Source organism: Salmo salar, chromosome ssa10, assembly GCF_905237065.1.
Source record: "Salmo salar chromosome ssa10, Ssal_v3.1, whole genome shotgun sequence".
Lineage (NCBI taxonomy): Eukaryota > Metazoa > Chordata > Actinopteri > Salmoniformes > Salmonidae > Salmo > Salmo salar.
Genome location: NC_059451.1, coordinates 121,802,124 through 121,814,915, shown reverse-complemented (window position 1 = coordinate 121,814,915; position 12,792 = coordinate 121,802,124). Strand labels below are relative to the sequence as shown.

At 40.5% G+C, this 12,792-nt stretch overlaps 1 protein-coding gene across 2 annotated transcripts; it reads right to left on the bottom strand.

Moving 5' to 3' along the window:
- Nucleotides 1-210: 210 nt before the first annotated feature.
- Nucleotides 211-11,827, bottom strand: sqor (sulfide quinone oxidoreductase). Of its 2 annotated transcripts, none has more exons than XR_006757130.1 (10): nt 11,484-11,827; nt 7,000-7,242; nt 4,914-5,084; nt 4,537-4,590; nt 4,025-4,225; nt 3,547-3,756; nt 2,989-3,168; nt 1,670-1,737; nt 1,356-1,534; nt 211-1,085 (listed from the first exon to the last, which is right to left on the bottom strand). XR_006757130.1 is itself a non-coding variant. In XM_014125993.2 (10 exons), the coding sequence occupies exons 2-10, from the start codon at nt 7,222-7,224 to the stop codon at nt 1,028-1,030; spliced, it is 1,350 nt and encodes a 449-aa protein (XP_013981468.1). In that variant the 5' UTR covers nt 7,225-7,242; nt 11,484-11,826; the 3' UTR covers nt 211-1,027. The 2 variants fall into 2 exon arrangements, 1 of the variants encoding a protein (XP_013981468.1); XM_014125993.2 differs by having other exon boundaries at nt 2,985-3,168; nt 11,484-11,826.
- Nucleotides 11,828-12,792: the final 965 nt, after the last annotated feature.

Sequence of the window (12,792 nt, the reverse complement as noted above, 5' to 3'; positions counted from 1 at the left end):
GTTCCCTGTCGTAATGTTGTGAATTCCCACTTGATTAGGAACACAGCATTAGTCTACTAAGCAGAGTACTAGTGTGTGTGGATGCCTTGTATGGTATGGTCATTGTAAGCAGAGAAGGATGTAATATTACAGTATTTGTCCAACAACAAAGCAGCCCTTCAGTATAGGTTATCAGCAAAATAGAACACTGGAAGAAATGCAAGGACAAACTATGACATATGTTATTTATTAAAATGTACACATCTTTATAATATAGCACATTCTTTATGAAATGACAGGACAATCCTATGTAATAGAAGCCTACTGATGTGATGCTGATTGTTCCATTAGAAGCCTACTGATGTGATGCTGATTGTTCCATTAGAAGCCTACTGATGTGATGCCGATTGTCACATTAGCTGTAGAGCTCTAATGTTGGCTTTGTAAATTAGTATTTCAATGCATTGAAGTATAAAGCTGGTAAATTCTCTCCTAATTATCCTTATGATAATAAGATATTCAATTATATACATTCCATTATCAGATTTTGACATTTTGTAAATATAGGCCTATATGTGAAACAAATCCTGCCTGGTACAACATTTAAGCAATAAGGTCAGAGGGGGTGTGATATATGGCCAATATACCACGGCTAAGGGCTGTTTTTAAGCGCGACGCAACGCGGAGTGCCTGGACACAGCCCTTAGCCATGGTATATTGCCCATATACCACAAACCCCAGAGGTGCCTTATTGCTATTATCAAGGTGCCATATTGCTATTATAAACTGGTTACAAACATAATTAGAGCACTAAAAATAAATGTTTTGTCATACCCGTGGTATCAGCATTCAGGGCTCGAACCACCCAGTTTATAATGAACGATATAGTATGTCATGGAATGCTGCATTATTACTTTCGTCATCGATTTACTTTGAGATTTCAATTGATTGTCAATGACTTGTTTAATTGTATTATGAAATGATCATGGTTATTGTAATGATTACAGTGTAGCAGTCAGGAACAGCACATCTTCATAGGTTATAACTTCTATTTCATCCCAAGGTGCATGATTTTCCTGTATGGTCCTGGTCCACCCCAGAATCCCCTTGGGGAAAAAGATCAGATTTACATTTAAGACTAATATTCCCCACCAAAAAGATCCATTTAGACATTTATTTCCTGACACTTTAGTCTACATACGGGTTTTTAAATTATTTTTATTAGGGCACACGACAGAAAACATTTGAAAACGTTTTTTGCAACAGAAAATGAAAATAAGTGTGTCTTATTGGTTAAACGCTCCATGTTTCAGGCAGTTTTTCCATTTTGGTGCCTAATGAACACAATCCAGGAATTCTCTTTGACAGCTACTTACTTGAGAAGACCATGCCAGTACAGCTGAGGCATCACGTCAGCTTTCATGTGGTACATGGTCCATCTCTCCTTGCTTTGGTCAATGGGGAATGTCTCCAATGGTTGCCCACTATAGTCAAACTCAGCCAGAATGACTGTACTGTAACTCGTCACCAAAGGGCAGGAAGTGTAGCCGTCATACTGTAAACACAAGTATTTTAGCACTGTGTTATCTTGTAGATTATGAAAAAAATAAATACGCAACGCATTTGTAATAAGAAAAATGTAAAACATTTTTTAAAAAGAGGTTAGGTTTAGTTTAATTAGGTAACGTACCTTCCGATCTGGCGTTTCATTCTTCAAGACTTTTGAAATAGTTCTGTCCAGAATACTAGACTGGGCAGCTGGAAATAACATACACCACCATGTTATCTTTCCCATGCTCAATAGAAAATATACTACATGTAGCCAGGTCCATAATTATTGCCACCCGTGATAAAAAAAAATGAGCAAAAATAAAACTGTATAAAATAAATAATTCAAATACTGAGCTATTTTGTATGCTTAAAACAATTGGGAAATGATATTATTTTATACCAATACAATTGTTCAGAGAAGTAGTATGAAAAATCTGAGGAAGATAGGGATCAAAATGATTGGGGACCTCTGTTTTCAATACTCTAGCACCCTCTCCCCTTATGATGATAACAACACTGAGCCTTTTTCTAAAGATGTTTTATGAGATTGTTCCCCAATGCTGGAAGGGGAGCCCGAGTGATAAAGTTTGGGAACCCCTGTCTTAGACCATTCCACCATACAATTTGTTTCTCCAGGAACTTGATATCCTTCAATGTTATGGAGGTATTTTGCTTCCACAGGGTGCTGGAGTGAAACAGGGCGAGGGTGCTGCTGGAGTGAAACAGGACGAGGGCGCTGCTGGAGTAAAACAGGGCAGGGCGGTGCTGGAGTAAAACAGGGCAGGGCGGTGCTGGAGTAAAACAGGGCAGGGCGGTGCTGGAGTAAAACAGGGCAGGGCGGTGCTGGAGTAAAACAGGGCAGGGCGCTGCTGGGTACAGGCAGGGGCTGCTGGAGTAAAACAGGGCAGGGCGGTGCTGGAGTAAAACAGGGCAGGGCGGTGCTGGAGTAAAACAGGGCAGGGCGGTGCTGGAGTAAAACAGGGCAGGGCGGTGCTGGAGTAAAACAGGGCAGGGCGGTGCTGGAGTAAAACAGGGCAGGGCGCTGCTGGAGTAAAACAGGGCAGGGCGGTGCTGGAGTAAAACAGGGCAGGGCGCTGCTGGAGTAAAACAGGGCAGGGCGCTGCTGGAGTAAAACAGGGCAGGGCGCTGGAGTAAAACCATATCTTTTTTAGATGTATAACTTGTTAAACAAAATCTCTTTCTTTGAGCAATTGTATTGGTATTATTATTTATTATTATTATTATTTGAATTATTTATTTTATACACAGTCTTTTTTTACTCATCTTTATCAAGGGTGACAATAATTAATTATGGACCTGACTGTAGGTACAGGTTTTCAACCTGGCAAGTGGGCAGGCAAATACCATTAAAAAAAGTTTTGCAAGAGCCGTTTCCCCCTAACTTGGTGTGTTATGTTTTGATGTGGGAAAATAGAAGAACTGAAACCACATACCCACCGCAGCAGCTGTCTTGGCTGTTGGCAGGTTGGTGCAGTCTCCGATCCCAAACACGTTGGGATACCTGTTATGTTGAAGGGTCTCTTTGTTGACGTCCAGCCAGCCACCCTCATCAGCCAATGAGGATCCTTTAACCACCGGGTTGGGTCCCATTGGAGGAGTGACATGAAGCATCTCATACTGACAGAAAGAAAGAAAGAAAAGATTGATGATTCATTGACTGAAAATGAGCAAAAACAAATGAAATTATACAACTATGACTGTCTTGTTGTTGCCCAGTGAATGTTCCGATATGAATAATTCTGGATTGCTTGTTTCTTAGCATCAAGCTTCTATGTCATTTTAGATCTATTGCAGATGTGTAAACAAACCCCTCTGAACTACCATTCTGTGTTTTCCATTTGTACATCATAGCTACCTGGAACTTAGCCTGGTCCCAGATATGTCTGTGTTGTCTTGCCAACTCATACGGTCTTTGTGATACATGATAATGACCATAGGTATAAGAGTTGGCAACATAACACAAACAGATCTGGGGCCAGGCTACCTGGAACTTACCTCAAACACTTCAGTTTCTCCGGGATTATCAAGGTTTTCAAACACGGCCTCCTGCTTGTTGGCCCGGACCTCAATGAGGTTGTGTCTGAGATTCACCTGGATGTCGCGATTCTTCACTATCTCCCACAATGCATCTGCATATTTCTTGATCCCAAACAGCACTGGCAGTGACGTGTTGTACATGATGTTGGCAGTTGCTCTTTTTCCTGTCTTCGAAAGGGATCAGATCAGAATAACTTTTTTTTATGATGGATTGTGTTCAGTAGGTATGAAATGGAAGAAAAAGACTTTGAACAGAGTGAAACAGGAAGATATTATCTGAACACGTCCAATAAGAAACACTTCCGTTGCGAAATGTTTTGCTAAAAATGTCCACTAATAAACACGACCCAGATAATATTTGACAATAGAGATTTATCATAATACATGTTTATAAAAGCTTTATCTGATGCATTTTGTATCATTAGTATTAAAATACCTTTCTGAGATAAGCATCGGTCAGGTACATGATCTTCTGTGGTGCTCCTGCACACTTCACCGGAGTGTTGGGGAAAGAGAATACAGCATTGCCCTCCTTGAAGTTCTGCAGTGCACTCCAAGTCTTCTCCACGGTTTGCACAGAGTAGTTTGAACCAATCTTGAATTTCACCCAATCTTCAATCTCAGGCAGGCCTTTGATCTAGAAAGTCATTGTAAGAAGACCGAAAGATTGTATCATTGGCAGAGACTGACGCGTACAATTGTAACGACTTCGATATATCACAAATGAAAGAAATGTCCACAACGGATGAATGAATTCTCTAATTGAACGGTTTATTAAAGCGGAAATCACACAGGCTACTGTTTGGCCATAGCCCACGCCAAACAACTAACTCATAACAACTCATAACAACAGAACACAGGCACACGTAACTGCCGAATCGTGTCGCTACATTATTATACAGTAAGTCTTATGTCGAAACAATATTGTAGGAAGTTAAATATGATCACCTTCTCATAGTGTAGTTGTAGACCTAGAGCCACTATCAGATACTGGTAGGAGATCTGTTACAGGGAAAACAATACGTTTCAGTCAGTTGTAGGGTGGAAAATGATTGTACACCCACTTCCTTTGATAGGACATGTAAAAGCTGAAATTGACTTCATTGACATTTGGTTAGTTTCATATCAAGACCTGTTTCATATTAAGAGGATCTCTATAACATCTGACGTTGCCAGGAAAGGTGGGCAAACAAGATTACGACAACACTCGACTGACCTTTGCCTTGCTCACGTTGATACCAAGACCAATAATGACATTTGATCAAGTCAAGCAACATGTATTAAATCAAAATAAACGATAGGAAAGTAAAAACAGACCTTCCTACCTCCATGCCATTGTCTGTGCGTACAGTGTTTGTGTCTGGGTGGATCTCCTGAACATTAGATCTCACCCACTTGACTCCAGGCGGTATGACACTGGATGTAGGTCGACCAGAGGAGGCCACACTTTTAGCCCCAGCTCCAACCAATGTCCAGATGGGCTGATAATGGTGCATCTATAAAAACACAGGGAAGAATGCTGCTCAATAATGTTGTCCCATGCACTAGACTACAAGTTCGTCCCAAATGGCACCCTTATTCCCTATATAATGCACTGTGGGCCCTGGTCTAGTAGTGGACTACAGCGGCTTCATTAAGTATTCACACCATGGACTTTTTCCACATTTTTGTTGTGTTACAGCCTTAAATTAAAATTAGATTTTTTTTTTGTCACTGGCCTTCACTTAATATCCCATAATGTCAAAGTGTAATTGTGTTTAGAATGTTTTGTTTTTTTAACAAATTCATTACAAAATGAAAAGCTGAAATGTCTTAAGTCAACCCCTTTGTTAGGGTAAGCATAAATAAGTTCAGAAGTAAAACTTTGCTTAACAAGTTACATGGAATAGTGTTCAATATGATTTTTGAATGACAACCTCATCTCTGTACCCCACACACAATTATCAGTAAGGTCCCTGAGTCGAGCAGTGAATTTGAAACAAAGACTAGGGAGGTTTTCCGATGCCTCGCAAAGAAGGGAACCTCTTGTTAGATGGTAAAAATAAAATAAATAGCTGACATTGAATATCCCTTTGGCCATGGTGAAGTTATTAATTACACTTTGGACGGTGTATCAATACACCCAGTCACTACAAAGATACAGGCGTCCTTCCTAACTCAGTTGCCAGAGAGGAAGGAAACCGCTCAGGGATTTCACCATGAAGTTAATGGGGACTTTAAAACAGTTAGAGTTTAATGGCTGTGATAGGATAAAACAGAGGATGGATCAACAACATTGTAGTTACTCCACAATACTAACCTAATTGACAGAGTGAAAGTAAGGAAGCCTGTACAAAATATAAATATTCCAAAACATGCATCCTGTTCGCAACAAGGCACTAAAGTAAAACTGCAAAAAAGGTGGCAAAGCAATTGACATTTTGTCCTGAATACAAATTGTTATGTTTGGGGCATATTCCAATACATTACTGAGTACCATTCTCCATATTTTCAAGCATAGTGGTGGCTGCATCATGTTATGGGTATGCTTGTAATTGTTAGGGACTGGGGAGTTTTTCAAGATAAAAAACAAACGGAATGGAGCTAAGCACAGGCAAAATCCTAGAAGAAAACCTGGTTCAGTCTGCTTCCCACCAGACACTAGGAGATTAATTCACCTTTCAGCAGGACAATAACCTAAAACACAAGGCCACATCTATCTACTCTGGAGTTGCTTACTAAGAAGACAGTGAATGTTCCTGAGTGGCCATATTACAGTTTTGACTTAAATCTACTTAAAAATCTATGGCAAGACCTGAAAATGGTTGTCTAGCAATGATAACCAATTTGACAGAGCTTGAAGAATTTTTTTAAGAATAATGGGCAAATGTTGCACAATCCATGTGTGGAAAGCTCTTAGAGACTTACCGAGAAAGACTTGCAGCTGTAATCTAAAAAGTATTGACTCAAGGGTGTGAATACTTATGTAAATAAATACTGTATTTCATTCTCAAATTGTGTGTAGATGGGTCAGATTTATTATTTTTTAAATCTATTTTGAATAAAGGCTGTATTAACAAAATGTGGAATAAGTCAAGGGTTATGAATACTTTCTGAAGCCACATTGGATTGACTGTAGACCTCTCTGATTCAGAAGGGTTGGGTTAAATGTGGAAGACACATTTCAGTTGAAGGCATTCAGTTGTACAACTGACTAGGTATCCCCCCTTTCCCTGTACAACTGACTAGGTATCTCCCTTTCCCTGTACAACTGACTAGGTATCCCCCTTTCCAACTGACTAGGTATCTCCCTTTCCCTGTACAACTGACTAGGTATCCCCCTTTCCAACTGACTAGGTATCCCCCCTTTCCCTAGCACCGATGCTATAGGGAATAGGCCACCCTTTAGTAGTCAACAACTGTCTTTAATACCTCACTGGTTTCCACTACGGCCACATTTTCCGCCCCTAGCTTCCTCTTCATCCGAGCACTCATTGCGATGCCCCCACTTCCTCCTCCCAGCACTAGGACCTTGTAATGCTCTTTGGAGGAGGCATTGCCGCTGCTGGTGTGGAGACGACAGATGCCTATACCAGCAGTCCTATGGCACTGCCTCCACAGGGCTGGCTGTCGATGCATGACTGTCACTGTAGCCATGTATTCCCTTCTGTATCTCTAGAATGTATTACAAGTCAGAATTCAGTTACAATGATTACATAGGCTTAAAGGGACAGATTATTGACAGGCAGTGTAGTCAAAGGAATGAACAGCAGAGCAGTGTGCAAACATATAAACAAGCCTTTTCTAAAAAAAAAAAAAAATTAAATTGGTTTACTTCAGTTTATTTAGTAAATATTGACTCTATTTTCTTAAAACGGCATTGTTGTTTAAGGGCTTATAAGTAAGCATTTCACCTATTGTATTCAGTGCAAGTGACAAATACTATTTTATTTGATAGTAGGCTTTCCTAGTAAGTTAAATGATGTTGAAAATACTTTTCTTGACGTAATTTTTTATTGTTTTATTTTTATTTATTTTAATTTTTGTAGATTTTTTTTTCTTAAATCAGGTATATTTTCCAGATGTTGAAAATATGTATTTTCCGGGCGTTAAAAATAGGTCAAATTTTCGGTTCTAAACGAAAGTTAAAAAAAGAGCTCATTAGAGACATTGGCCAAATTTCAACTGCCACATACATTCTTCTCAACGAAGTAAACATTGTATCATAATAATTATTTGTTTATCCATTTAATATAGGAAATAGGAGCCAAATGAAGATTACAACATAGAATATGTATCATTGCTCTTATGCAAGCTTCTTCAAAAGCTTAAATTTAAAAAAAAATATACCAACAGACCAGTTATACTACAATAACACTGATTGTAAATCGCTCTGGATAAGAGAGCCTGCTGAATGACCAAAATGTAAACGTACACTACCGTTCAAAAGTTTGGGGGTCACTTAGAAATGTCCTTGTTTTTGAAAGAAAAGCACATTTGTTGTCCATTTAAAATACATCAAATTGATCAGAAATACATTGTAGACATTGTTAATGTTGTAAATGACTATTGTAGCTGGAAACAGATTGTTTAATGGAATATCTACATAGGCATACAGAGGCCCATTATCAGCAACCATCACTCCTGTGTTCCAATGGCCCGTTGTGTTAGCTAATCCAAGTTTATCATTTTAAAAAGGCTAATTGATCATTAGAAAACCCCTTTTCAATTATGTTAGCACAGCTTAAAACTGTTGTTCTGATTAAAGAAGCAATAAAACTGGCCTTCTTTAGACTAGTTGAGTATCTGGAGCATCAGCATTTGTGGGTTCGATTACAGGCTCAAAATGGACAGAAACAAATAACTTTCTTCTGAAACTTGTCAATCTTCTTGTTCTGAGAGATGTGTCCTCCTCCCAGAGTGCTAAGAGCCTTGGCGTGACCCTGGACAACACCCTGTCGTTCTCCACCAACATCAAGGCGGTGACCCGATCCTGTAGGTTCATGCTCTACAACATTCGCAGAGTACGACCCTGCCTCACACAGGAAGCGGCGCAGGTCCTAATCCAGGCACTTGTCATCTCCCGTCTGGATTATTGCAACTCGCTGTTGGCTGGGCTCCCTGCCTGTGCCATTAAACCCCTACAACTCATCCAGAACGCCGCAGCCCGTCTGGTGTTCAACCTTCCCAAGTTCTCTCACGTCACCCCGCTCCTCCGCTCTCTCCACTGGCTTCCAGTCGAAGCTCGCATCCGCTACAAGACCATGGTGCTTGCCTACGGAGCTGTGAGGGGAACGGCACCTCCATACCTTCAGGCTCTGATCAGGCCCTACACCCAAACAAGGGCACTGCGTTCATCCACCTCTGGCCTGCTCGCCTCCCTACCTCTGAGGAAGCACAGTTCCCGCTCAGCCCAGTCAAAACTGTTCGCTGCTCTGGCACCCCAATGGTGGAACAAGCTCCCTCACGACGCCAGGACAGCGGAGTCAATCACCACCTTCCGGAGACACCTGAAACCCCACCTCTTCAAGGAATACCTGGGATAGGATAAAGTAATCCTTCTAACCCCCCCCCTTAAAAGATTTAGATGCACTATTGTAAAGTGGTTGTTCCACTGGATATTATAGGTGAATGCACCAATTTGTAAGTCGCTCTGGATAAGAGCGTCTGCTAAATGACTAAAATGTAAAATGTAAGGCTATTCCATGAGAGAAGTTGCCAAGAAACTGAAGATCTCGTACAACGCTGTGTACTACTCCCTTCACAGAACAGAGCAAACTGTCTCTAACCAGAATAGAAAGATGAGTGGGAGGCCCCGGTGCACAACTGAGCAAGAGGACAAGTACATTAGAGTGTCTACTTTGAGACACAGACGCCTCACAAGTCCTCAACTGGCACCTTCATTAAATAGTACCTTCAAAACAACAGTCTCAAAGTCAACAGTGAAGAGGCGACTCCAGGATGCTGGCCTTCTAGGCAGACTTCCTCTGTCCAGTGTCTGTTCTTCTGCCCTTGTTAATCTTTTATTTTTATTGGCCAGTCTGAGAGATGGCTTTTTCTTTGCAACTCTGCCTAGAAGTTCAGCATCCCGTAGTCGCCTCTTCACTGTTGACATTGAGACTGGTGTTTTGCGGGTACTATTTAATTTAGGCTTGCATGGGCTAACAATTTCCCAGCCTAATTGTAACCAAATATCCAAACGGAGATTCCGTGACGACAAAAATCAGACATTGATTGATAATCCCCACGCTTGTCTCAAAGCAGAGCGATAATTACTATCCCATGCATGGTGCTGTAAAGCAACAATATGATAAATGCATTCAGTGGCATTGGCCTACTTTATTCCAATATTTTCGTAATTCAGTGATATTCATTCCCACAATAATTATTAGTTGATCTATCCTGTTATGGTTATGAAAACGTGCATACATAATGGTGGGATTTGCGAAGTAATGAGGACACGTCTTGCCAAGTTTATTACTGCCATGAGGACCGTAACAGCCGGCGCTGCCTAGCGACCATCAAATCTCATGAACGCATATTGCTTACAGCGGATTTAGCTCAAACTAGTCTTATTTTTGGTTTGTACAACAGGTTTAAATTCTGATCCCAAAATCGGACGTATCTACGCCGACCTAGCATTTAAAACCCAACTTGTTCATGCCCAACTGGTGCAACTAGCTGGCCGGTGTACTGTACTGAAATCAGGAGAGTAGGATGGGACTTTGATAAATGCAGAAAATCAATTAAAATAAAAACGTTCTACCAAAGTGACCATGTTATTTTTGCAAATACTATTTGATTCTGAGTTCGGACATACAAAGTTTGTAATGTGAAAACTAATTATAAGATGCATACTTTCTGTTTTTCCCGAACTCACTTCTGGCACATGTTCAGATCAAATACACCACAATACAAACTGTTTACGTGTCCTAATAATTCTTAAATTGGTTCTCTGATTAGACGTTTTAATCGGCGCATTCTTACTTTGATTATGACTTTACACCGATCAATATAAACAGAATAGGGTGCATTTTTACATGACTAATCCCATACTCGGCCTTCTGTCATAATCAGTTTAATATCAAATTTGTAGTGTGTATGTAAACGCATGTAAACGTAATCTATGATTGGTTTAGATTTGGTCCGGACCCCAATCAGGTGTCTATGGTTTGGCCTGGGCCATATCAAGGCTGGTCTGAAACGGGACTAAATCTGAACAAAACGTAGACTTCTACATTTGGGCCAAATCCGGACCAACAATCTATTTCCGTGGAAGTTGAAATCAAGGCTGGTCCAAAAGACGTCGGTCCATGCTTTTAGTGTATTGAGGCTACAGTATATTGTCCCGAAATCAAATTGTTGTCGTCGCATAGTACGTAGCTGTTTCACGACCAATTTTACTTATTCAACCTACTTCATTGCCGATCCACATAGTAGGCTACATCTATGTGTTTTGTTGAAAAATAAATAGTGTAGAGAAAAGTTATTTGAAGTCAACAGCAACCTATTCTCAGAAGTTATTATCAATCAAAGTTATCCAGGCTGTATCACAAACGGACGTAATTGGTAGTGCCAAAGGGCGGCGCACAATTGGCCCAACGTTGTCCGGGTTTGGCCGGGGTAGGTCGTCATTGTAAATACGATTTTGTTCTGACTTGTCTAGTTAAATAAATAAAAGTTATAACTCACGCAGAAAAGCCCTATTCATGTTGCCGCGTTCAAGAAAAATCGGAACTCGGAAACTCCGACATTTGACTTGGAAACTCGTTGTCGAAAGATAAACTCAGTTTCCCATTTGGAAAGTATCAGAATCAACAAAAAGTAAGCTCACCGCAATAAAAAAGGCAAATTTTAACTCGGAATTTCCGAGTTGTCTTGAAAACACCAACAATTATGTCAAGACAGAAACCTACCTCATTTAACGTAGGAAATTGCGAAAACGGGATATGATCCTTGCAGGCTGGCGATCAACCCACAGACTTCTATTAAAAACTGGTCTATCTTTTTGAACACATGCGTCGAGAGTGTCACCGATTGCATAATACCCAGAATGACCTGGGTCGCGTTCAGTATGGCCATCGTTTTAAAACGTACTGAACACGAAGTTTTCCACCTTTACTCTGTTGACTTTCCACACCACCTTATCTTGCCGGTTTCAAAAGAGTTCCAGGTAAAGTCACACGGAAAAGAAAAAGACAGAACATTCTATAGTTTTCAAACGCACCACTTTTCGCTGCAGAGCTAATTAGGGCAGTCTAGGCTACAGTAACCTCGCCCCCAGGCTATTGCGCACAGCGGAAGTTGGAGGAAGTATCTGGGGACTAGATTAAGGCTACGGTAAATACAAATTGGCCTCGTTTCACAAAACCCAGACTCAAATCAGTTCAAACAGTAGGTGGGTCATTCAATTAAACCTGTATTTTTTTAGTTCCTCAGACCTTTTTAAGTGTATTGGGTCATCAACATCTAATTTAAAAAGCTTAATTTATAAACATTGAAATGTCCCCTGTAATGAAGTGTAAGAAACATGCATTTCGCTACACAGGCAATAACATCTGCCATAAATATCAGAAAATATCTTGTTTATAACTGACACAATGCATTTTGTCATGTTATCTGTGGCCTTCACTGAATTTGTACTTAGAATATGACTAATACAATTTGCACATCGATTTTTGCCATCGATGTAAACATCTATTTGTGCACTTTGTTGAGTATGTATTTTTCCAAATAAATGCATGATTATTGATTAAAATTACAATATCGATTTGCATACCTCAGTCTACCCTGTTAAGCCAACCAATCTTCCCCCATAAAAATTGTGAATTTATCCTTATATGCAACCTGGTCTCCATACCAAATGTAACATATCATACTAAAGTGTTTTGTGTGTGTTTTGCTAGCACAGACTGGAATATGTTCCGGGATTCCTCCGATGGCATTGAGGAGTACACCACATCAGTCATTGGCTTCATCAATAAGTGCATCGATGACGTAGTCCCCACATTGACCCTACGTACATACCCCAACCAGAAGCCATGGATTACAGGCAACATCCGCACTGAGCTAAAGGCTTGAGCTGCCGTTTCAAGGAGCTGGACTCTAACCCGGAAGCTTATACGAAATCCCGCTATGCCCTCCGATGAACCATCAAACAGGCAAAGTGTCAATACAGGACTAAAATCGAATCGTACTACACCGGCTCTGACGCTCGTCGGATGT

Bases quoted from the DNA above. Each gene is read 5' to 3' on its own strand.
- sqor (XM_014125993.2), bottom strand. From the start codon at position 7,224: ATGGCTACAGTGACAGTCATGCATCGACAGCCAGCCCTGTGGAGGCAG. The intron at 3,169-3,546 runs GTAAGTTCCAGG...TCTTTCTGTCAG, and splicing joins GAGAAACTGAAGTGTTTGAG to TATGAGATGCTTCATGTCAC. The intron at 1,738-2,984 runs GTATGTGGTTTC...TGTTATTTCCAG, and splicing joins CAAGACAGCTGCTGCGGTGG to CTGCCCAGTCTAGTATTCTG.